The sequence below is a fragment of the Cibotium barometz genome, chromosome 45 (genome assembly GCF_041138505.1).
Source record: "Cibotium barometz isolate CiBa-2024 chromosome 45, ASM4113850v1, whole genome shotgun sequence".
NCBI classification, from domain to species: Eukaryota; Viridiplantae; Streptophyta; class Polypodiopsida; order Cyatheales; family Cibotiaceae; genus Cibotium; species Cibotium barometz.
In genome coordinates this window covers 31,786,171-31,810,111 of record NC_141090.1, presented here as the reverse complement: position 1 = coordinate 31,810,111, position 23,941 = coordinate 31,786,171, and the positions used below count along the sequence as shown (strand labels likewise).

Below are 23,941 nucleotides of genomic sequence, written 5' to 3'. Positions count from 1 at the left end.
GCCGTCATGTGGTCGGTCGTGCTCCTTGTGCCGTTGCCATGTGTTATCACAGTTGGTCTGTCGGTGTTGTTCTTGTTCTCGGTGCTTATTCGTAGGTGATGGTGGGCCGATCTCGCTGCCTAGTTTGCTCACTATTGCGGGCCGTCGTGTTGCTAGCTATCTAACACGTTGTTGTTCACGCTGAGTTACTTGGGCTTCGTGCTGTCGTTACTCACCTTCACACAGAGGACCAACCAGGTCTTGGGCCGTATGAGTGTCCCAATCACACACCTTTCTAACGGAGTGTACTTTGGGCTCTAATACCAACTGAAATGGGTATATCAAGACCTCGAGAAACGCGTGCAATAAAAAATACAAAAACTAAAGAGAACACTAGATTGGGTCCCAACTTCTCCCCAACCGTGTGCCAAAAGCATCCCTGCTTGAGTATTTTTATAGTAGTTTATTCCATCAAAAAGAGATTACATGGCTATTTTAGCCCAAGCTTGCTCTACAAGCTTTCTTTTTACAAAAAATGGATAATAAAATATTTCAAAAACCTCACTCCCGTGACAGTCTTAGGAGGGCATTTGGTGTGTGAAGGATCTATTTTAATAGTAGAAATGTTTTTGTTAGGGCTGTCTATTTGGGAGTCTCTAGTTGGGATGATTTTTTTGAAATCAAAACCTTATCAAGCTTAGATCCCAATACTAGCCAATTAGATGTTACACTATATTGGAATGGGCATGGGAGTTTTAGCACAGTGCTATGATTGGTTGGTTGATGATTAACTCTAGCCCTGGGCTCAAGGCTAGTGGTTACCCTAGCTTGGAGTTAAGTGTGTGGATTGCATGTCGAGTGTTGTAGCATAGAGCCAAGGACTTGTTTTACTTTGCATTAGTATAGTCTCAAAATAACTCAATGATAATGTAAACCATGAGCATGCTCATCATTATATTGTAGCATCTTGTAGAGTCAAGGGCTTGTTTTACTTTGCATTAGTATAGTCTCAAAATAACTCAATGATAATGTAAACCATGAGCATGCTCATCATTGTATTGGCATTAAGTTATAAACAATGAGCAAGCAAAATAATCCTGAATAAAATGGTTTTTTTTTGTATGCTCATTATGAGACTTATGTTATAAAGATCTTGTTTGCAACCATGACATTATTTCATAATAAATTTTTTATGTTAAATTAAATTTAAATCTATACAAAGTTGTGCTCATGTGAGACCAAAATGTAACCATACCATTATTTCATAATAATAATATTTTATGTCAATTAAATTTGAATCTATACAAAGCACTGCTCATGTGAGATCAAAATGATGGAGTTTCCTCTCTTACTTCTCTTTTTCTTCACCATGATGAAGTTGGCGTGGTACTAAAATGCAACCTTGAGTCTAGAAACAAACGTTTGGCCAAAAGAAGAAGGTATAAGTTTAGATTTAAAAGATGGGGAATAGAGACCTAATGGATGGGAGTCTTTCATAATACAAGATCTAAACTCATTACATGGACTAAGTTCTAAAAGGTAGGATTCACCTTTTTGGGGTGGCAAATTACTAGATGAATGTATGGAGATGAATGTATGGAGAGTCACCCTTTGAGGTTGCAATGGATTTGCCTTTTTGTTCCATGGAAAGCTCATTCTTCCTTTTTTGATAGTGTTAGAATCTTAATGTAAAGGAATGCAAAAAAATTGGTATGTTTTGGTTAAATTTAATGGACTAAATAGCCTTAGGCTTGTACTCCTAGGTACAAGTAAAAAACCAACCAAGCAAAAGTAGATTTGCTTCTAAAAGTTACAACACTTTCTCATACCTCCAAGGGGGCATACGCAACACGTGCAAGCATAACATCAAGGGGGCTTACATACATACACAAGATGTGGGAACATAACATCAAGGGGGGTTACATGTGTTTGCATATGTAACATATGGGAGCATAACATCTAGGGGGGTTTACGCATGCAATACATACATGTGGGATCATAAACTGGGTTTTTAAAATGTTAGTTATTTGACACATAACAATGAGAAGGAGTGTTTTGACAATATAAAACCCATAAATATGTACTTTAAAAAAAGGCATTGTTCTCAACTATTTGACATAGGGAGATTTTTTCAATTAGCCATGCACATTAGTGCTAATATCAATATCAACCAAGGGAATTCCTCCTCCTTCATTCATGCTTCCCATCAAACATTCATGGCTTTTCTTCCTAAGCTATAGTACTTTCCTAGCTTAGGTTTTTTGATTAATGGCTTGCATAACAATTTATGTTTTCTTGTGCACCATTGGCCATCAATAATTGCAAGGGTGGTTTCTCTAATCATGTAAAACTTTATGATAAACATGTTTGTAATGACAATCACACTTTTGGCAAGATATACATGGTACCCTATTAATCTACAATTACCACGTAGATACATATTTACCGATGAGCCATTGCTAATAGTTTAGCGATGTAATGTCATGATGACAACCATGAACTTGAAAGAGGTTTGAACAAAAGAGTGGCAATTTTGATTCTAGAGTTTAACCACATGCATTTATAACACCTTTGACTAAACAATACTAAGAATAAAAGTAAAAAACAACCATGTGCACCATGGAAATGATCCAAGGCTATTGGAATAATATATCACACATATACATGTTAAAGCATTTGTCAAGAAAGTTAGTACTTTGATGCATTTCACACTCCTTGTTCACACACTTGGCTAGGTTATTAGCGTTGGGCTATTTATGATAGCCAAATAATTGTTAAAAAGTTTATAAATTGGCTCACACGATCATTGGGGTGTGCTAGTGAGTCACGTGGTTTAACTTGTTTTAATGTCTTAAAAGTACAATTAGAAATCATCTTGTGTGTTTGGATGGGGCTGACATCCTAAAGGTCTTTTACTTTCCATGTAGCTTGGTTGTTGGCAAGACACTTGATTATTTAGCTGTGTCAAGTTTAGAGGCATGGTTGCATGGGAATGCTCGTAAAGGGAAATGTTCGAGGGGGGCACTCTTAGGCACGCTCTCTCACACAACAGTCACCAATTTGTAGATATAAATCATAGGGTAAACGTGCCAGTAAGAAGGTGCCCCCCAAGAGCAATGAGTGTGGAGGCCCCTCTTTAATGCATCGAAGGGCCACTATTAAAGAAGTACATGAGCCAATAGAAGGGCAATTTTGATAAGTTGTCAAATATGTGTTGGTTGAAATGTTTATTGTAGTTGCTCTTCTTTCGGCACATCATTGCCTTTAACTATTGAATTCACACTATTTTTAAAATTTACAGATTTAACAACACCAAGTTATTAGAAAAAATCCTTGTTTGGTATCAAAATATTTGCCCACGAAAAGATGAATCCATTGATGCAAGTAAAAGTTGGATTTGTTGCAAACATGCACTTTTCCCCCCCAAGAAAAATCACTTCTTTCTTTGGTACTTTAAGACTTGCAGAGCTACCCTGACCACTCTAAGGCCAACTTGCAACTATGTACACACTTGTGATGAAGTGACAACAAGCATTGCCAAGCACACACAAAAAAACGATGGGATGGTAGGTTGAAAATCGATTTGCTAAGGCTCGTGGAAACCGTTTCTAGGAGCGAATTAAATGGGACTAGGGAAGTTTGCCTAGAACAAGGGAATGTGTTATTGTTGTCAATCCATGGGAGTGTGACAAGCAATTTGGGATGTGGGCATATTACTATGTACTTTGGACTCATTTCCACCTTATTAGTTTATATCTTAAAGTTTTAAAACATGCCAATACCTCCTAAATGTGTTGAGAAAATTAACCTTTATCCCACCCCTTGTGTGTGTGTGTGTGTGGGTGGGTGGGTGGGTGGAGCATTAGTGTAAGTTTGTGCATCACGCTCTCAATAATGAAGAGATCTTGGGTTGGAATCTTTGCCATGCTCCACATGGTATGTCTGGCCTCTCATGGATCATATATGGGGCTAGTGCCATGGCATTAAATCTCCCATCACCATCATTCATGTGTTGTGCATACCCATTGCGCACGACGGGTTTGTTTTTAAGCCCGCTTCCATAGTTTTTTGGATGTGGCATGCCTTTTTTCAGTTACTACGATGGATGACGAGCTCTGCATTGAGTTGTTGCTGCCCACAAGAAGTTACGAGCAAGTGGGATGTTTATTTTGCCCCTACTTTGATGCGATGGCACATGATGCACCACTGTGTGTGTGTGCGTGGTGCATGAATGATCATCAAGACATGGGTGACATGGGCCATTGGTCCTCACCATGGATGATGGCACCGGATCTCTTGTTCCAACAACCGGTTTTCCACATGGATGGACATGATGAGGTCTAGAGGAGGCAATTGGAAATTTGATCTGAATTGTCAGAGGCGCGGTGGAGCGGTGCGCGCGCGTTTTGTCCTTTCTGAGGCTCGAGCAAAATTTTCCCATAACCATGGGCGTCATGTTTGAAAAGCCTTGCGAGTGTGTGCAGCATCTGATCAGCTGTGTCTGCGAGGACACTCATTCGTCGTGACCTTCGTCCTCACACGAATCTAGGAGGAAAACAGTGTGTCCTCCCTCCGTCCTTCCGTCCCCCCCTCTCCTGTCTCTCTCTCTCTCTCCGCCCCGTGCGGCCTTTCTCTAGTTCCATCCCTATGGCAAACTCCGTCATTTTCACTCCATCGCCCTTTCCGAGCTTAAACCTCTACAACTATGGCGTCTTTCCCAAAGCTGTTTTAAGGTTCTGAGGTACGTGTTAAGTTTTATGCTAGCTTGCGCAGCAATTATGCTTTGGGCGTGTTTTCCTCCTTCAATTCTCCAAACAGAAAGCCCTAATTCTCTGCACTCTAGTTGGATTTTGCAACTTACTTTGCCTTTTTCTAAAACGTCTACTTTGTGCGAGAACCCTAGTTTTGTGAACCCTAACTGTTGGTTTATTTTTTGTTTTGTGGGCTGCAGATAGAGAGAGAAGAAGCAGACATAAACCCTTTTATTTTGTGGGGCGTAGAAGCTTAAAGTGCTTGCTTCCTTGCAACAATGGCTATGTCTGCGTTCCGTTCTACCACAAGGAGGGGCTGCCAGATGGGGCCTGGCTCAGCCGAAGCCAGCGTGCCTTCAACTCCCAGGTCTAAGAGGGACCCCTCCCCTAGTGGCAGGGGCTTTCATAGAAGGTCTACCAGCATGACAGATTTCTCAGCCAAGTACTTGTCCGACTGCTCCTCTACGTCAGAGTACCGTTCCTCTTACAACAAAAGCTTAGGGATAAAAGGCGGCAGACGTTCAGTCTGCCCTAGTGATTCAGAGGTACTTTAAGTTCTGCTTTTGTGTGTGTGTGTGTGTGTGTGTGTGTTGGCACCCCTGCGTGCGTGCATGTATGCGCAGGCCTCCAGTCTGTGCTGTGCTGTGCTGTGCTGTGCTGTGCTGTGTGTGTGTGTGTGCAGACATTCAGTCTGTCTGAGTGATTTAGAGGTACTTAAGTTTTGCTTGTATGTGTTGTGTGTGTGTGTGTGTGTGTGAGTGAGAGAGAGAGAGAGAGAGGGGGGGGGGAGTTTAGGTCAAGGAAAAAGTTGGCAGACATGCTATGATTCATGAGACGATCTATGTGAGACATGCTATCATTCATGAGACATGCTATGATCATATGCACTCTTGATCTCAACGGGCAGCTTAGGGTCTCAAAAGGGTCCACATTGAGTGTGTTGTGCATGAGATTTAGATGGGGGCACTTGTCATCCTACAATGCCAAATGCACCATGAGATTTTGAGAATGATGCATTGGCTGATAATCCATGAGAAAAGTGAACACGTAGGTTGGATTGCAGAGATTGTAGGTTCGAACATTGCTGGCTCCAATATCTAAACTTTTGTCTTCATGCTGATTGTGGTTGAGGCTGGACAGACTCTAGTAGTACTTGTGCGTGACCTAGCATGAAGAATTGTCACATGCATCATCTTGGGTCATTGGATGCATGTGCCACGTTGTGCTACAATATAGGGTTAGAGTTAGGATTAGGGGCCACTAGTGAGGGTCAAGATTAGAATGAGGCTTTTGTAAAGAATCAGCCCATGTTGCGAGCCCTAATCTAAAAAGAGAAAAAAATTGCATTTTTAACATGAAACACAAATTAATGCAAAGTTAGCCAACTAGTAGGATTCTTTGTAAATATCTCAGCTTTCAATATACAAAAGTTTAAGTTAAGGGAAACAAGTCTTTTGATGCCATTCTTTCTCCTCTCGTCCTAGTCTTTGTATTTTTTGACTTTTGCACTTCAAGGTAGTTCGAAGAATCATGCATCCAGTAGTGCTATTGTGACATTGATATCAGAACATAGTTCCTCCCCTATATGGCAAAGGTATTAGAGGAGGTACCATGTCACTAGCCTGGATGTTTCCCAGTATGAAAGGGCTTTTGGTTCAGCCGATAGCTCCTGTACTCAGTCGATAGCATCTTTAGGTCATCTCCAAGTCCCCACTACACACTGTGCACCATGTCCTAGCCTTAATTTGTTTTTCTTAGCTGCCCCTTTTGAATTAGCCCTGAGAATGTACATGAGCATGTCATGCACATGACATCCCCCTCTGCTAAACTTGATGACGGGATTCCAACTTGTTCCTTGGATGATTGTCATCATCTCAATCTTTTCCCGAAGTCTCTTTGTCATCCATCCATCCCTGGCACCCCTTTTCTTTGAAATCCCGGCTCGGTCTCCAAAACCACTTTGTCTCTGAATAAGATCTATGCATCTGTTTCCTCCAGTCCCCAATCCATTCTTACCCTGACTCTGAACACTGTCTTGGTTTATTCTTGAGAAATGAGTCTGGCACTCTCACATCACCCCTTGCAGGATAACCCTCCCTTGGGACCGTTGCCTGAGAACCTATTTGGCTCACAGGATTGCTATCCCCTTTGGCTTTGCGGAACACCACCAACAAACCTCTTGGGAGCTCTTCTGGATTCTGTGTTCCTTGCCTTGGACTTCGTATCCGTGTACTTTCTTGTACCTTGCACCTGTACACCATCATATGGGATTGATTTAGTGTTTAGCTTTGCTTAGCTTGATGCTTTGATACCAATGTAACATGCGGAAGCTCTGGGAGTCTTCTTTCAGCCCTAAACACTACTGGAAACATGCTGATGTAAAACGCAAACATGAAGAGAGAGAAGAGAGAGAGAGATGCTGGAAATTCAGTATATTCATATAGTACAAAAAGGTACCCTGTCCACAGCCCTAGGTTGCCTTGTAAAAAGAGTGAACATCACCAAAATCTAGTCCTAACTTGGACCCATCCCCTAAAGGAATGAATGATTCTAATGATGAGCCTCTTTGCCTATTTATAGGCCTTTGGATTCCTTGGGGAACTGGCCGACCAGTAGTCGGGTCCGACTGGATACCAAATCCCTAAATGGAGATGCGCTTGTAGTCGCCTCAGTCGACAACGCATATGTTCTTCTTTGGTTCAGTCGACAGCTCTTGGACTCAGTCGATAGCATCTTCAGGTCATCTCCAAGTCCCCACTGCACACTGTGCTCCATGTCCTAGCTTTAATTTGTTTTTCTTGGTTGCTCCTTTTGGATTAGCCCTAAGAATGTACATGAGCATGTCATGCACATGACATACAGGCTTTGGGAATGGGGGATTATCTTGGAATACAAAGGATCATGTTCCTAAAATCTAGGAGGGTTATTATTTTTGAACTACCTTGAATGGAAATTTTGTATGTGTCATTACGTCTAAAAGCTAGGCAAATGGGGTGTTTGCTTATGCACCTTTGACAAAATGTCTACGAGTTGAGATATTTTTAGAGGTGAAGTTTATGGGAGGAACCATCTCATAAATTGGGACATGTGGCAAGACAATGGACCAAAGTGAGACAAGTGTCCTCACACTTGTTACCTCAGCTCTTCACTTGTCATTATAGCGTGTGCTTGCCATTCTAGCTCATGAGAGTCCCAAATCTATAAATTGGAGTCCTCTCTTCATTTGGAAAGTCTCTACTGGTGCAAACTAGTCTCTATCATGGTGACAACTCCTCTCTATTCTTGGTGGTTCTACTCCAAGGTTATGGCTCTCTATTTTCATTATAGGTTGTTCGAATGTTGGTTGCTCTCTTTCTCTCTCTCTTGAAGGTTTTCCATGAAGTATATCGGTTGTTGGGAAGTGTTTTGAAAGCTTCTATCACAAAGAAATATCAAAGGAAAGGGCATTTAGTCATTGTATCATGATTTCTAGCCTTAAAAGTCTCCTCCAGTGTCATATTAGCAATTGCCTGTGTGGGAGAGTAGTTGATGATGTAGATAGCAGTGGTCACAGCTTTTTTCCAAAAAGAGGGAGGAAGATCGAAAGAAGAAATCATAGTATGGATCATCTCTTGGATAGTTCTATTTTTGCATACAGCCACAACGTTCTGCTGTGGAGCGCTAGGTGTGGATATTCAATCATTCCTCCAAACTGTTGGAAGAGTTAACCCACTTGGCCTGTCGATCACTCCACTGGGCACTGGGCATAGTTTGAAGCCACTTAAGTGCTTGGTGGTCTGTTTTCACTGTGAAAACCTATCCATAAAGAAAAGGCTTCCAATGTTTGAGTGAGTGTTGTGATCACACCCAAAAGCTCTTTGTCATATATCGAATAATTCTTTTCGGCGACATCTAACTTTCTACTGTAATATGCCACCGGTCTATTGTCTTGCTGGAGGAGTGCACCTATGGCCACATTGTTGGCATCGATGATGACCTTGAAAGGTTTGTCCCATGATGCTAACTTTAATACAGGTGCTTCTGAGGCAGCTTTTTGGAGTGCACGGAATGCATCAAGCGCCTTCCCTGTAACTGAGACTTTTTGCTTGCGAGTCTTCATTCCCTTGAGCAAGTCGGTAAGAGGTGTTGCAAGGTTGGAAAACTGATGGACATGGGTACTATAGGCTTGACAAAGACTTACGAATGAGCGCATTTCTTGGGTGGTCTTAGGAATGTCTCAATCTAAGATCTCCCGAATCTTTGATGGATCTAGTCTAATCTAATTCCATTGGAACCGATGATGTAGCCCAAATACTAAACTTCCTTAACACCAAAGATAGACTTTTTGGCGTTTATGTAGAGCTGATTATCTCGCAAAAGTTGCAAGACTTTCTCCACATCTTTCTCATGCTGCTCCGCAATGGCTAAGAAGACTAGTATGTCATTAAGGAATATGAAAACACACTTCCCAATGTGGATTGTGAAAATCCTAGACATCATCTTATTGAAGGTTGCGGGTGCATTTGTAAGTCCAAAAGGCATGACTACGAACTCGTAGTGACCACGCTCTGTTCGAAAAGCTGTTTTTGGAATGTCAGCTTCAAAAATGCCGACCTAATGGTAATCACTCTTGAGGTCGATCTTAGTGAAAAACTTAGCACCATCTAAACGCTTCAAAATGTACTCTATCCTTGGCATAGGAAGCTTATTCTTGATAGTGAGTTTATTTAATGTCTTGTAATCTACACAAAGGGGTGCAAACTTGTCCTTCTTTTGGACAAATAGGATAGGTGCAACAAATGGGAAGGAAGAAGACCGAATGAATCCGGCGCGGAGAAGCTCAGATAACTACTTTTTTAACTTGCCTTCTAAAGTCTTAGAAAGACGATAGGGAAACTTGCTAGGAGGATCTGATCTAGGGACCAAATCAATGTGATGGTCCTCAGGGCGAGAGGGTGGAAGATTGGGCGGGAGATCGTCCCTGAGCATAATGTCCTGATGTCTGGATAGGAGGTTTGCTAACTGAGGGACTGAAGATGAAATGGATGCTACCAATGAGGTAGAGACTGTTTGAGCACGAACATAAAGTAGGGCTCTTTCTGCTCCCTTGCGGATAGCTCGTCTGGCCTGGAGATGCGAAATCAATGGGATGCCAAGAATGCTTCTATCCCCACGAATCATAACAGGCTCAGGAAAACCTTTACAAATAGTAAAAGTATCCTGTCTCCAATCGGGAATAGGCTCATAGTGACGGAACCACTGAATTCCTAAGATCATGTCACACCCCAACAGAGGCGAGACGATGAAATCTCGTTGGAATGAGGCCTTTTGAACTTCAAAGGCAAATTGTTGTGCCTTCTTGGAAATGTGGGTGCGAAGACCAGGTGTAAACTCGTCCACATCTTGATGATATGGGACTAATATGCAGTTCAATTTATTAGCCAACTGGGAAGAGATGGCATCTTCAAAACTACCCATATCGAAAAGGACTACAAACTGTCGGTCTTTGGTAGAGCCATAAGCTCGGATGAGGCTCTTCTGTGGAGCATCGCTCTCACCCTCCTATGTAGTATCAAATACCACTGATGGCATAGGATGCATAGAAGGTGAAAGTTGAACCGCATTGGTGGTAGTAGGCGGGGTTGGAGGAGTTGGGGAGGCTGTGGTAGAAGGGGCTTTAGCGGCTTGTTCCGCTTGCCATTTGTGGCAATCCTTCTTTCCATGCCCTATGATGTGACAGAAAAAACATCTATTTTTTGATTGATACTTCTTTTGTTCCTCTGGAGGAGGATAATCTCCAGTAATGCTTGCTTTAGACTTTTCATCGAAGGTTTTCTTAGGCTTAGATTCTTTGTCTTTCTTACCCCTTGAACTGGAGCTATTACTGCCGTCCTTCTTAGCATTTTTAGAAGATGCATTACCTTTCCTTGGCTGTGCAGTGGATTGTTGCTGTTGGGGTTTGGTATTGGATTGAGATGACTGCTTTCTGATTGATACTTCTTTTGTTCCTCGGGAGGAAGATAACCTCCAGTAATACTTGCTTTAGCCTTTTTATCAGGGGTTTTCTTAGGCTTAGATTCTCTGTCTTTCTTACCTCCTGAATTGGAGCTATTATTGCCGTCCTTCGTAGCATCTTTAGAAGATGCGTTACCTTTCCTTGGCTGTGCAGTGGATTGCTGCTGTTGGGGTTTGGTACTGGACTGAGATGATTGCTTGGGCTTGTCTCTGTTCATCTTCATTTCTTCATTTTGAGCGAGAGTCAAAGCTCGGTCATATGTACTGGGTTCAAAGTTACGAATAGTGAACCGAATGTTAGGATCCAATCCATGAATGAATTGATCCATCTTGGCTTGTGCAGATAACCCTAACTGTTGTGCTAAAGTGATTACCTCGCCGGAAAATTGAAGCAATGCGGATCCGTTTTGTACTGTACACCGTATGGGGTCTCGAAGTACCCATTGAAGGGCCCTCTTATCCCGTTATCGAGATAGTATTTGCTTTATTATCTTTAAAGAGACTGACGGTGTGATTGACGATAAGCCAAACGCAAGACCTCTGAAGACCAAGTGTTGGGCTGAACTGTGCACTGTTGTAGAAGTACCAAAGATGTCCAATCTCGAGCCTATGCACTCTTCCCAGTGGTATGAGGGAGGGATGCAAAGCTAGGGCTGAGAGAGGGGCTGTTTGGGACTGTTCTAGATTGTATATAGATGCTGTAAATGAATGAGAATGCTACGTTTTACCTTCACCGAGTGGCTGGAGCAAAACAATGAATGAATGAATGCTGAAAACTGTATGGATGCAAAAAACGCAAGATGGACTGAAGGCTGAATGCTGAACTGCTGCGTTTTACTGATGTAGATGGCTGAATGCTCATGCGTTTGAGGCGCCTAGGGCTGTAGGAGACAAACGTTGAAGAGAGATGGCTAAAACTGCAATCGCCTATGCTTCTGGGGTTGAGGATAGTAAGCGCTTGATGGCTCTCTTGTTGAATATGATGAATGACTAAATGATTATGCAAGGGCTCTATTTATATGGGTTGCATGAGCCAGTCGGCTGGCTACAGAGCTGGCCGACTGCTCATGTCCATAAATAATGCATAAATGATGTGAAAAATGGTGAAAATGATGGGAAACTTACCAGAAAAATACTAGATAAATCTTGGATGCTACCTGAGGTTTCTGCAATGGTCTAGATGTTAATGCATGAATGATGTGCAATATGCAGGATGCTTTTTGATGCAAATCCTAAGGTTTCTACTGACTGTATATGTATGAATGCGTCTCTTTAAGTGGGTTAAGGGACTTAGATTGACTGACTGACTGACTATGGCTGAGAATGACCTACGTAGCTCATGCCTGACTTATCTTGGACTGAGGATATACAATGGGGTCACGGCGTACGACAACTATCATCTTGAATGGAACTAATACTGTACAAATGTTGCACTGTTGATGATGAGCCAGTTTGTCACCATGCACTACAAGAGTTGGCATGATACCCACGAAACGGCCCTTTTACTGGCTAGGAAACGTTTCGGGTTGGAGAGAAACACCGGAAACTCGCCGTTTCTGGCAAATGGAAACGTTTAATGGACGGAAACGCGTTTCAGCCCCTGTACTGCAAGAAACGATGTCTCCTCTCATAAACTTGGGCGTTTCCAATGTTTCCCGTAACTATGATGTATATATATATAATAAGAAATATCTAGCATCCATACAAAAATATCATGAAAGACAATGGTAATACTGAAATAAAAACTAATCTATTAACTACTGAGCAATGACCACTCACTAAAATAATTAAAATAAGTGTTGTACATTGAACCTCATATTTGATACGAAGACCTTATCGGTACGAGGTATGGTACGCATGGAGTGGTACGGAAAGGTACTCATTGGATGAGTATGGGTACGGAATGCAACTATGAGCTCCAGTGACTATCTGGCTTGTTGTGCCTCCGCTTTTCTGTCCTGTTTGTCCTTGTTGCAGCAAAGGCACCGTCACCAATCAACTTTGCATTAGTTAACTTGCATAAATCTATGTTTTGCATTAACAACATTTAGACATAGCCTCCTTTGTCCCTTTTTAGATTAGGGCTCACAACATGGGCTGATTCTCTAGAAAACCTGTGGTCTAACCCTAACCCTATTGGTAGCCACATGACACACACTTGGGATCATGGGTGTGATATGCGTTCCGTTTCTCAACAACCTAGACTCACCCCTTGACCAAGTGAATGTAGATTATATGATAAAGCATAGTTTCATTCACAACTCATACTCAATCCATTCCCCTGTTCCTTTACCTTTTGGACCTTTACTTACCGTTTAAAGATTGAATGTGATATATCCGTCGTGCTACAGCATGCTTTTACTACTTTGATGGCAAGCTCTTGACATCTATTTTTACAAAATTTCTGAAGTAGCTAGATGATTAGCTAATGAAAACATTCACCTCTTTAATGTAGTGAACACTATTCTCATGGAGTTTGATCCTTGGCTGACCAAATGATTCTGCTTGCAGAGTGACATGGAATGCTTGTCTGTGCACCGGCGACACCAGCAATGGGGTGCAGAGTCAGAGGATGAAAGGCCTCTAAATCCTCCCTTTTCAGTGACAAATGCTTCGGACTCTCAACGCAGAGGCTTGAGAAGAACCTTAAGCAGCCAAGATCTTTCCCAGCACAACAGCAAGCCGGTCAGTGTAGATTGGTACCTTGTGGACTTGTACTTTTTTTCAAGTGCCATGCTGGTTTGGTTTATAAGATTATCATGCTTTGATGAAGATGTTATGAAGAAGAAAACTGTTCGGCATATTTTACTCACTTAGCCCGAGATATCTGGTATTAATCTATGATTTGCACTGCTCTTGTTGTCATTGAGATTGGTTTTTGCTTCTTGTCATAGTAGGGCAGTTTGAAAATCTGTTTTTAGGTTTGAGTTAAGATAGTTATTGGAGCTTTCCTACATGAGCACCTCATCGCAATATTTTAAGAACTACTTTTGATGAGGTTTTATCACCTGTGCTCCCAACCTTCGTCATGGCAGATACTGCACTTGGCCATGTGAAAACTTGTGCAAGTTTCCCCGAGACATTAGCCTAGGGGGTAGAGCTCATGATTCTCAATAGGGTGGTTGTGGGTTCAAAATCTCTCGGAGATCACTCCCCTCACACGAAGGGGTTCACGTGTGTCCCATGCAGGTGGGCATAGTGGTTGCTGCTCCTACGTAATGGATGCTATTGGCAACTCTTCATGCTCTCCACCTTCATCTGCTGTGAGACAAAAACAGCGTGCTATCCTGCTCCTGAGAGCTTTGTGGCATAGAGACATTGACTGCTGCCATGAACATTGAATCTCATGACTCTGGTCAGATGCATGGTTTGCTAAATAACTGTGTAAGGGCATTCAATCGGCAGCTTGGGCCACTTTTGGGGCTTGCCGCTTGTCCCATGACTTGTCCGCTGCCATGCTGCCATGAACCTCAAATATCTCGACTCTGCTCAGATGCATGGTTCACTAAATAACTGTGTAAGGGTGTTCAATCGGCAGGGTGGGTCACTTTTGGGGCTTGTCCCATGACTTGTCCGCTGCCATGACAGGCAAACTATTTGGAAGGGTGGTACCAACATGTGATACTTGATTGTGGAAGATTCTGTGAACTGGATATAACTTTTTTCTGGGTCTTGCTTTTGTATTCTCATGTTGGTATCCTGGTTACATCGTGTCTGCTTCCAAGTGCGGATAGCTCATAGTAGCAGCAAGCTTAGAGTACACCACCTGTGAAATGTGTGCTTTTTCAAAAAATTAAATAATTTGATTCAATTTGCAGAAGCTGTCCACTCATATTTTTCCTTTATTTCTCAGAGGCAGCATGTCTTAGTTCTTGACAAAAAGCCTGAAGGAGATGACACAGAAGACTTGGTTGAGGAGAAAACTATTAGAGCTGTGTATGCTCAAATGAAGGTGTGTGCCTTTAGAATTTCTATCCATTGGCCGCTTCCCACTTGTTAAGCTTAGTTAAGCAGGGATTAAGCTGATGATTTGGCATAGCAGTCTTTGCGGTCTGATCCACCTGTCGGAGATGTTGGGATGACTGATTTTCTTGATGCCATGAGGGCAGAAGTTAGGCGTGCGGTGGCTGACATCAGGATGGAGTTAGAGGAGGTAAAACATTGCAACAACTCAATGAAAATGATTTTTTCTCTTTCAAGTGTGAAGGTGCCTGTGTGTTCTGCTGCTGGGTGGGGGTTATAGTGTGCAGATTCAAAAACATGAGCACTTTCGAAACTTACAGGTGCAGGATTAGGGTTTTAGACCTGCACCGAGTGTGCTTAACAAAGATCTCTCGACCAGATTTAGCCTGCAAAACTATTATCATTGTGGACCTGGGAGGGATTGGCTAGCTCACCATCCAGCTATAGCCCTTCTCAGGACCTGAGGCTAGACTAACAACTTGTAGCTCCTCACCCAAACCTCAATGTCCCTTACCATCAGAACCCACCATCCAGGTGTTGGTGAGATCAAAGCCTAGTTAATGGTATTCCCAAGGTCTCTACCCTCTTGGGAATACCATTAATTAGCCGCGAACCTAATCTTTGACTAATGTTAGTAAATAAGTGAGTTTTCTTATTGGCTAGTCAAATTTGCTCCTACTCATTTATACTGAGTTTTCCATAATTAAGTAGTTTAATCTTATTCATGTTGCTAGTCTGGTTATGTCTTTTAAGCAGTTGATGGTGTCAGGCTCCTGATTTTATTTCCTTTTGAGCAGTCGATGCAAAAGAACGGCAAGTTATCATCTACATTGGATGAAGGAAACAGATTGGAGTCTCAGGGAACGGATGTTATTCAGGCTGTAGCTGATATTCGAAAGGAGTATTCAACAAAACTTGAGGAGGTAAAAATGAATTTAAAAAGCTTTCGAGTTCAAAGATTGCTTTTACAGATGCAAGGTTTTAAATGGCTGTTGTCTAGAATGTCAAATCTCATTTTGGAAATTCAGCCCCATGTTGGAATGATTGGACGTTCTTCCTGAAAACTTATATACCAAGATGAAATCTTATATTACATTATACTTGGGTTAAATTCTATTCCCCAAAAAAGTCAACCTAAGCTAATAACTCTTTTTTGTCTTCATCAGCCTTGTCCCCCCCTTCTGCAGCACATGCTTACTATCATCCTCCCTTATGGATGCCCTCCTGTACATGCCCACCCTGCAACAGGATGCATCTGGCCCTCAACAGACATGTCATTGACACCTTGCCTCACTGTGGCGCACACCAGCCTTGCCCTCAGGAGGCTCCTTGTGCACGAGGATCCCATCCATGGAACATTTGTATCCTCACGGCAGCTACCTTCTGTGACCCCAACATGGAGTACTTGAGAGAGAGAGAAAATGAAATGAAATGAAATGTTACATTAACGTCTTCAAAAGGCCATAATGACCTATGAGACCAAAAGAGAGAGAGAGAGAGAGAGAGAGAGAGAGAGAGAGAGAGAGAGAGAGAGAAATGAAATGATATATTAACGTCCTCAAAAGGCCAAAATGACCTATGAGACCTTAAAGGTTACAACAATTGGTGGTTCTGATACAATGTCTGTGTAAGAAAAGCTAAAAAAACTAAACAACTAACTGAAACTGAAACAACAACTATGAGGAAAAGTAAGGTACTAGGAGCTCCTAATGGATAACATCTGGGAAGGAAAACTCCAGCAACAAAGGTAAGCATCATATACATCACTATCCCAAGATGTCTCTCATCGGTCGATGGCGGATATCCTCAATGTCCTCCATGGTGAGTACTCTGACTGGACATCTCCCATGCCGTGCTAGTATGGTCGTGATCCTCTGTTGTAGTCTCCGCCGGTGTCGAGATGGGCCTCTCATCTTGGGGCTCCTGGACTGCCGCAGTTCTATAGCCCGATCAATCAGTGTACCTCTGGTGCGGCTATACTCTGGGGCTAGTTGCAATGCCTGCTGGCTTGACTGCTCAATCTCTGGTCGAAAGAAGTCTGTAATCTGCCTTTGTAGGTGTCTCTCCCTCTCTGATCCCCTCGCTCTCAAGAGACCCTCTATGTCTACGCAGCTCCAGCAAGTATAATTCGAGGCATCTCTGATCCTGGTATCTCATGACTTTGGAAAGTGGCGAAACCCTCTTTGAACAGGCAGTGAAAACGGCCTCGTATCTCATAATACACTGGACAGTGACATATTTAATGTAACTCTGTCTCTGGCTCCATCTGGCACAACTGACAAATCCTGGCCTCAGCTGGTACTCCTCTGAATCTGCCAGTCTCAATCTCTAGCTGGTGTGAGGATGTGCGCATCTGGCCAATAGCACACCGTACCCCATGAGAAAGATGAGTATCCATGTAGTTGGGTCTAATCACAAACCCATCCTCCGTGAGCTGGAGAAGATGATCTCTATAGAAAGCCATCTTCGTACCAAGCTCGTGTGTTGGCTGTATCCATGTCCTCCTAGTGTCCAGCAGAGTCAAGTCCTGCTTGATAAGTCTGGTAATCTTTGCCCGTGTGAGAGAGAGGGAGGGTGCATCCAGGGAGTACTGAAATGGAGGTAGCTTGTCAGACTCCAGGGCTAAGCGAGCACATCTGTCTCTAGGGAGTGCCCAAGTGCTATGTATAAAGGAGACTGATTGAGTGAGTGCCTCTACTACCAATGGGGGGGCAGCCATCTCTGCATGGATAATATCATGTAGTACGGAGGCCTTGGCCCTAATCATCTGGGAAATCATAGAAACCAAGGGCCTCTCCATACATCTCCATCCATCAGTGCTACGAGCTCGGCTGTGGTGATCCACGGAGGGTCCCCATATCTCCACTCCATACAGCATGGCTGAAGTGACCAAAGTGTCAAAGAGTCAGAGCTTTGTTCGAGGTTCTTGAAACTAAACCTGCAAACACATCCTCTCTAGTCTCCCCAATGTTGCATAAGCTGTGGTCAATCTGGTCTCCGTTGCTCTTCTCAAGGAACATAGTAGGCCACTAAAAACCACACCAAGGTAAGTATATGCATCTGTATACTCCACTGTCTCCTGACCATATGTAAAGGTGGGTGTTGACCTCCAAACCCACTGTGCTGTGGTGTTAAACACCATCACCTTGGTTTTACCAAGGTTAACAGATAATCCACTGTCCTGTGTAAACGTGTGCAATGCATCCAAATGACGCTGCATCCCCTCTGGAGAATCTGAGATCAACACAATATCATCAGCATACAATAACAGTGGAATCCATGTCCCTGCTAGCTGTGCTCCTCTGTCATCCTCCCGCTCTACATAGTCCGAAACCTCATCCACATACATCCCAAATAAGGTGGGAGAAAGGGGGCAGCCTTGTTTCAGAACCATCTTAGATATACCCTGAGTAGTACGTACCTGCCCCACAACTGTCCTGTATAAAGCCATGATTTCCCAAATCAGCTCTGTGGGCACTCCCATCTCCTGTAGTCTGCGCATCAGTCTGGCTATCGGTACTGTGGCAAAAGCTTTGCGGAAATCCACAAAGCAACAATAAATACTCTTGCCATATAATCTGCCCTCCTCAATAATAGCTCTGAGTGTCAAGATATGGTCAAGAGTGGAGAAACCTCTCCTGAACCCTGCCTGCCCTGATGCACGTATGCCCTCTCTCTCTCTGCCCATCTACTCAACTCCTGCTCAAGAATAGATGCATATAATCTAGCCAATGTGTGACCAATCATGATGGTACGATAATTCCCAGGACGCATGGGATCCCCTGACTTGAAGATAGGCACAATCGTGGACATATTCCAAGTCTCAGGAAAACCCTCACACATGGCTCGTTTAAACATCATAGCAATAAGCTCTGCAAGCATATCTCTGGCATGAATAAAGTGCTCTGCTACCAAACCATCATGATCATATGCTCTCCCAGTCCTCATCTTGTCAATAGCTTCCTTACCATCTCAGCAGTAAAGAAAGCACATGTCTCTGGGCATGGCTCCGATGAGTCTGGCAGGGGCGGCTGTCTTGGTGCTGTGTACAGGGATGCTGCACTCTCACCCCAAATCTCTGTGGAGGTAATGGCTGGTGATGGTGAATGCTCATGGAATAGTCTCCATGCCTCGCTTGAGTCCTGACTCATAAATAACTGATACAAATCCCTCTCTAACTGAGCAAGATAAGCCCTCTTCTTCCGTCGCACTAGGCGTCGGAAGGTAATCCGTGATTGTCTGAGAGTGGTAACACCCATGAGCACCTCTCTTTGTAATCTGATCCTCATCTCTCTGCACTCCTCATCATACCAGCTGTTCTGGGGCATGTTCCCAGATCGTCTCCGTGTAGGCTGACTATGGGAATATGCCTCTGATGCTGCAGCATAAAGCGTCTCTATCAATATCTGAGTGAGCTCATCTAATGGCCGTTCCGGCTCCTCGGCACATAAGCGTCTGTATATCTCATCTGTGTACACGGTGTTCGTCTCCCTCCTAAAGGTATAACGAGTGTGTGTGGAGACCTGTCCCAATGGAGCTGTGCTGAACTGAAATGTGAGAGTGAAGGACAAGATAGCATGATCCACTGTTACTCCAACTTGCCTAGTGCCTACCATAAAATCCTGAAAAGAGGGAATGAGACTGGGCTGAGTCATAACATAGTCCACTGTACTAGGACCATGCCGATGTGGAAAGCTAGTGAAACCGCCCGCTGTCGGGAATCTCTGTAGGCCATTCAGGATGGCCAATCCATGTGCAGTCCCCATGTCTATCAAATACTGCCCATACACAGTATGTTCCTCATCCTGTGAGAGTCTAGATAGGCCCATATCCCTAACATCAAGCTCCCTCAACATCTCCTCTGAGGTATTATAAAATACTGTTTGGTTATGGGCGGTCTTGGCATTGAAGTCCCCCAATAGGAGAATGATGTCATCATCCAAAATAGAAAAGGGAGACTGCCCGCTAGGTGATGCATACACTGATGTACTAGGAGCAAAATAGCATATAGCAATGTAGAGATATCGGCCTGTCTCTGCCCTCAGTCTAACCCACATGTACCTAGCCTACTCATCTCTGCGGACTATATGTATCAGTGGTGGCTGCAGCTCCTCTCTAAACAATACTGCCACTCCTCCTTAGCCCTGTCCTCTATGCTCTGAACGAGTCTCCTGTCTACAAGCTGTCTCCTATCGGTATCCATTAACATGTGGCATGGACTGTCGAGGAGCCTGATGCGTCTCATAGTAGAAGATGATGTCCCTTCCAGTAAAACTATCCTCAAAAGCCCCTACATCAAGGCGTAGAGATCCATTACAATTCCAAGTAGCAACTTTGAGTGTAGTCCCATCGGTCTCGCGCCGTCATGAAGAGCGCCTCTCCATAATCACCACTCTACCATCTCTATAGAAGGCCGCTTTCCCTTTCTCTCGGGCTGCCCTTATCTCGGGCATAACTTCTTCCATGTGGGCAAGTTGCGCGAGTGTGAGGTCATCTCCAAGAAATCCGTCTTCTTGAGTGTAGGACGTCTCTTCAAGAAGTCCTTCTTCGCTTCCATGGAGGGGAAACGAATGATAAGTGCTCTCTCCTTAGAAGATTCGCCACTACCTTCTCTCTTCTTTCCCACTCTCCATGCCTTTGTGTGCGTGGCTTCAATGCCCATCATAGAGAAGAGCTCCTTGGTTTCCTCTTCCGCATCATCACGGTCTTTTAGACCAGACACTTGTACATGTAAGGCCCGGGTCTTCCTCCTTTGCTCCTCTTCCCTCTTCAAGGGTCATGTTGATGATGGCGGGAGTGGGGATGGGTGGCGATTCTTTACCTTTCCCTTTCTTGGCGACCTCGATCCATTTCTCCGCCTCGTCCATCTTCTTTTGTGTCTCTGTGATCACCTCCACCCATGAAGATGTCTTCTCTTTATGTTGCTTCTCCTCCTCTCGAATGATCCTCATTTGTTCCTTGATGGTATTCAGCTCTTCAATAAAGGAGGGCTGAAATTTTCCATCCTCAAGCTTGCCTTGTGAAGTGGCTTCCAACTCCTTTTTGGGGGGAGTAGGGCAATGGCAGGGCTGCGTGTGCAGGAGAAAGCACAGGTGGTGTCAGGTGTGCAGGCGGGGGCAGGATGTGCAGCAAAAGGGGGGGGGGGTGTAGCGGGCAGAGGGGTATACGCAGCAGAGAGAGCGAGGGGCTGGCGGGGGCAGGAGGGGAGGCGCAGAGAGAGAGAGAGAGAGAGAGAGAGAGAGAGAGAGGGCAGGGGGGGGTGCTGGCTGGAGAGAGGGCGGGAGGGAGGGCTGGCACAGGGGGGATGGTGCAGGGCGAGAGAGAGAGAGAGGGCAGGGGGGGTTGCTGGCTGGAGAGAGGGCGGGAGGGAGGGCTGGCACAGGGGGGACTGGTGCAGGGCGTAGAAGGGGGGGGGGTGGGCGCAGAGGGGGCTGGCGCAGGGCGCGAGAGCGAGAGAGAGAGAGAGAGAGAGAGATGGTTGCCACTCCTAGACCAGAAGAGCAAAGTAAACTGCCATTGCATGAAACTTGGAAGGAAAAGATTTGAAGATTTCCTTGCTAAATATATCCAGATTTTCTGAGGAAACTTCAGTAAAAGAACATAACCATTTTCTGAAAAAGAGGGGGACCAAAATTAGGGGCACAAATTAAGTCCATTCATTTTTGCAAGATTATCAAGTCCATTTTTAAAAACTTGTTATAAGGGATTTGGTCTCAATAGTCTTTTTGTGTTGCTAATGTAGCTAGCATCTCATAAAGATCATCACTTTTGAATTCTGGGTTGCAGTCAGAGAAAAGGGTTCGAGAGCTTTGGTCACAGATAGCTGTGGAAGAACGGCGTTGCTTAGAGCTCTCTAAGATAGTGAAGGAGCTTCTACCAACACCACCTCCTTCAGACCTGCAGTCCTCTACTTCTCATGCTTCATCTAATCGAAGGAGACCTCTGAGGAGGAAGGTGTGATTTTTTTCACCACATGGTCTTTTTGAAGGCTTTGTATAAATGTTCTTTCAGTCAATACAGACCCTTCCTAACTGTTTGCAGAATAGTGCTGAGAAACAACTTGTATTAAAGAGCCTAGATGATGAAGCCCAGAAGTATTTTGAAGAGTGTGTCTCTATATCATCATTTGAGTGTCAAGGGGAGTCTGATGACTCCTTGCATGAGAAAGAGAATAGTAGTAGACACAGAAAAGGCAGACTGGTGGATGGGGACAAAGGTGCTAAATCACCTTTGGCTGAGAGTGATTCCAAAGGAGAAAGGCAGCCAAAAGATTCTTTGATTGGGAGTGATGGAGTTGTTCTTCCTTGGCTACAGTGGGAATCTGAGGCTGGTGGTGGTGGTGACAAGACCCCAAAGCAGGTAACTTCGTTCTTTATTACATTTGCAACCTTGCAAGAAGTGTGTTTGTGTTAGTCATTTCTTTCTTTAGTGGTTTTTCTCATTTAGAAAAGGCTCGACTTTTAGGGAGGAGTGTAGGTCTCTTGATATGAGAGAGAGAGAGAGAGAGAGAGAGAGAGAGAGAGAGAGAGATTTCTATGGTCATCTATGAAAGAGGGCAAAATGACCTATGATGACGGAGATCTTGAGTCCAAGTTTGCAACTCAAAAGGAAACATTTTCAAGGAAAACAATCCTACTGGTCAGCTAGAGGGGCTGTAGTTATTACAGATAATCCTCCCAGGATGGTTGGGTTTTGCGGAGATCCCTTCTTTGTGGGCTACTTGAATCTTGGCCAATTCTGCATTCCGTTTCTTGAGTTTCAATTCCTCTGCAATGCACATCTTTGTACCCTTGTTTTCTTGACTGTTTGAGAATCTTAATCTTCTTTAATTTGGCACTGTAAACGATGACTGCATGATTGCCTCTATGGCACTTGATCATTTGTGTGGATTTGGATAAATTGTATTTTTGTCATGGATGAAATAAGAAAAAGGGTAAACTAAAAGTGAAAGCTCAAAGAGAGAAGAAAGAAAGAAAGCTGTATTAACGTCTACTAGAGGCCGAACTCGACCTATGAGACAAATCAATGTACAACTGTCAATGTCTTCTGGATGTCCAGCACACTTAACTCTTGACCCCTTTCACTCTAGCCAATCCCTTTCGTTCATCATGCATTCACTCTTACTCCAGCTATGGTTGATGCGGAGTTATGGCATGCTCGCATGGGGCATGTAAATTTTGGTGGTCTTATGCTTATGCAGTGACATAACATGTTTACAGACCTACCTCTCATGGAGAAGCCTCCAGATCACATTTGTGAAGGATGTATTTTGGGAAAAATGCATAGGTTTTCCTTCCCACGTGATCAGGCTCTACGAGCAACTGCAAAGTTGCAGCTTATACACAGTGATCTTTGTGGTCCCATGCAAACGAAGTCATTGGGAGGTTGCTTCTTTTTTGCAACATTTATTGATGACTTCTCTCGTATATGCTGGGTCTATCCTTTGACACAGAAATCATAGGTATGTGATGCATTTTTGGCCTTTGTAGCACTTGCTGAAACAGAGTCAGGATGCAAGGTTAAGACTCTCCGTTCTGACCGAGGGGGGGAATATATGTCACACATGTTGAATTCCTTTCTTGAGAGTAGAGGTATAAAACATCAGTTTACTACTCCTTATACTCCACAGCAGAATGGGGTTGCAGAAAGGAAGAATCGGTCACTCATGGAGATGGCCAGATGTATGCTAAAGGCAAAGAGGCTACCACATATCTTTTGGGTGGAAGCTGTCATGTGTGCTTGTCATATTTTGAATCGATGTCCCACAAAGGCATTGGTGTCCGTTACTCCTTTTGAGGCTTGGCATGGCCGCAAGTCTTCGGTATCACATTTTCGTATCTTTGGGTGTCTTGCATATGCACACATACCCAAAGAGTTGAGGAGGAAGTTGGATGATAAAGCCACAAAATGCATTTTTGTTGGGTATAGCCGTGAGAGCAAGGGCTACCGGTTATATGACCCACTATCCAAAAACATATTCACTAGTCGGGATGTGATTTTTGATGAAAAATCAGAATTATCCATGGCTGGTTATGATGCAAATCAGGCTGAAAATGATGTGTTTGAAGGTTACTACCTATGGAGTTTCATTCCACATTTGGTGATCCAACTCATGAGGGTACAGGACAGCCAGCAAATCATGAAGGTGGTGCAGAAATTCAGCAGCAAATTGAGCCAGAAGCTGAACCAAATATGGGGCAGCAGGCACCACAGGTTAGACACATACCTAGATGGTATTTGAGGACATTACAAGA

The 23,941-nt window shown here is 43.7% G+C and overlaps 1 protein-coding gene across 3 annotated transcripts in view; it reads left to right on the top strand.

Moving 5' to 3' along the window:
• The first annotated feature begins 4,342 nt into the window (after nucleotides 1–4,342).
• LOC147612647 (uncharacterized) overlaps nucleotides 4,343–23,941 on the top strand; it is a 38,413-nt gene continuing 18,814 nt past the window's right edge. Inside the window, exons 1-8 of one of the 3 annotated variants that reach the window (XM_086783223.1) lie at nucleotides 4,343–4,720; nucleotides 4,931–5,275; nucleotides 13,236–13,409; nucleotides 14,578–14,676; nucleotides 14,767–14,877; nucleotides 15,485–15,610; nucleotides 21,474–21,641; nucleotides 21,729–22,046. In XM_086783223.1, coding sequence (XP_086639349.1) covers nucleotides 5,009–5,275; nucleotides 13,236–13,409; nucleotides 14,578–14,676; nucleotides 14,767–14,877; nucleotides 15,485–15,610; nucleotides 21,474–21,641; nucleotides 21,729–22,046 — 1,263 coding nt within the window. In that variant the 5' untranslated portion in view covers nucleotides 4,343–4,720; nucleotides 4,931–5,008. Of the gene's footprint in view, nucleotides 4,725–4,930; nucleotides 5,276–13,235; nucleotides 13,410–14,577; nucleotides 14,677–14,766; nucleotides 14,878–15,484; nucleotides 15,611–21,473; nucleotides 21,642–21,728; nucleotides 22,047–23,941 lie in introns of all 3 variants that reach the window. The other 2 variants (XM_086783224.1, XM_086783225.1) reach the window with 2 other exon arrangements.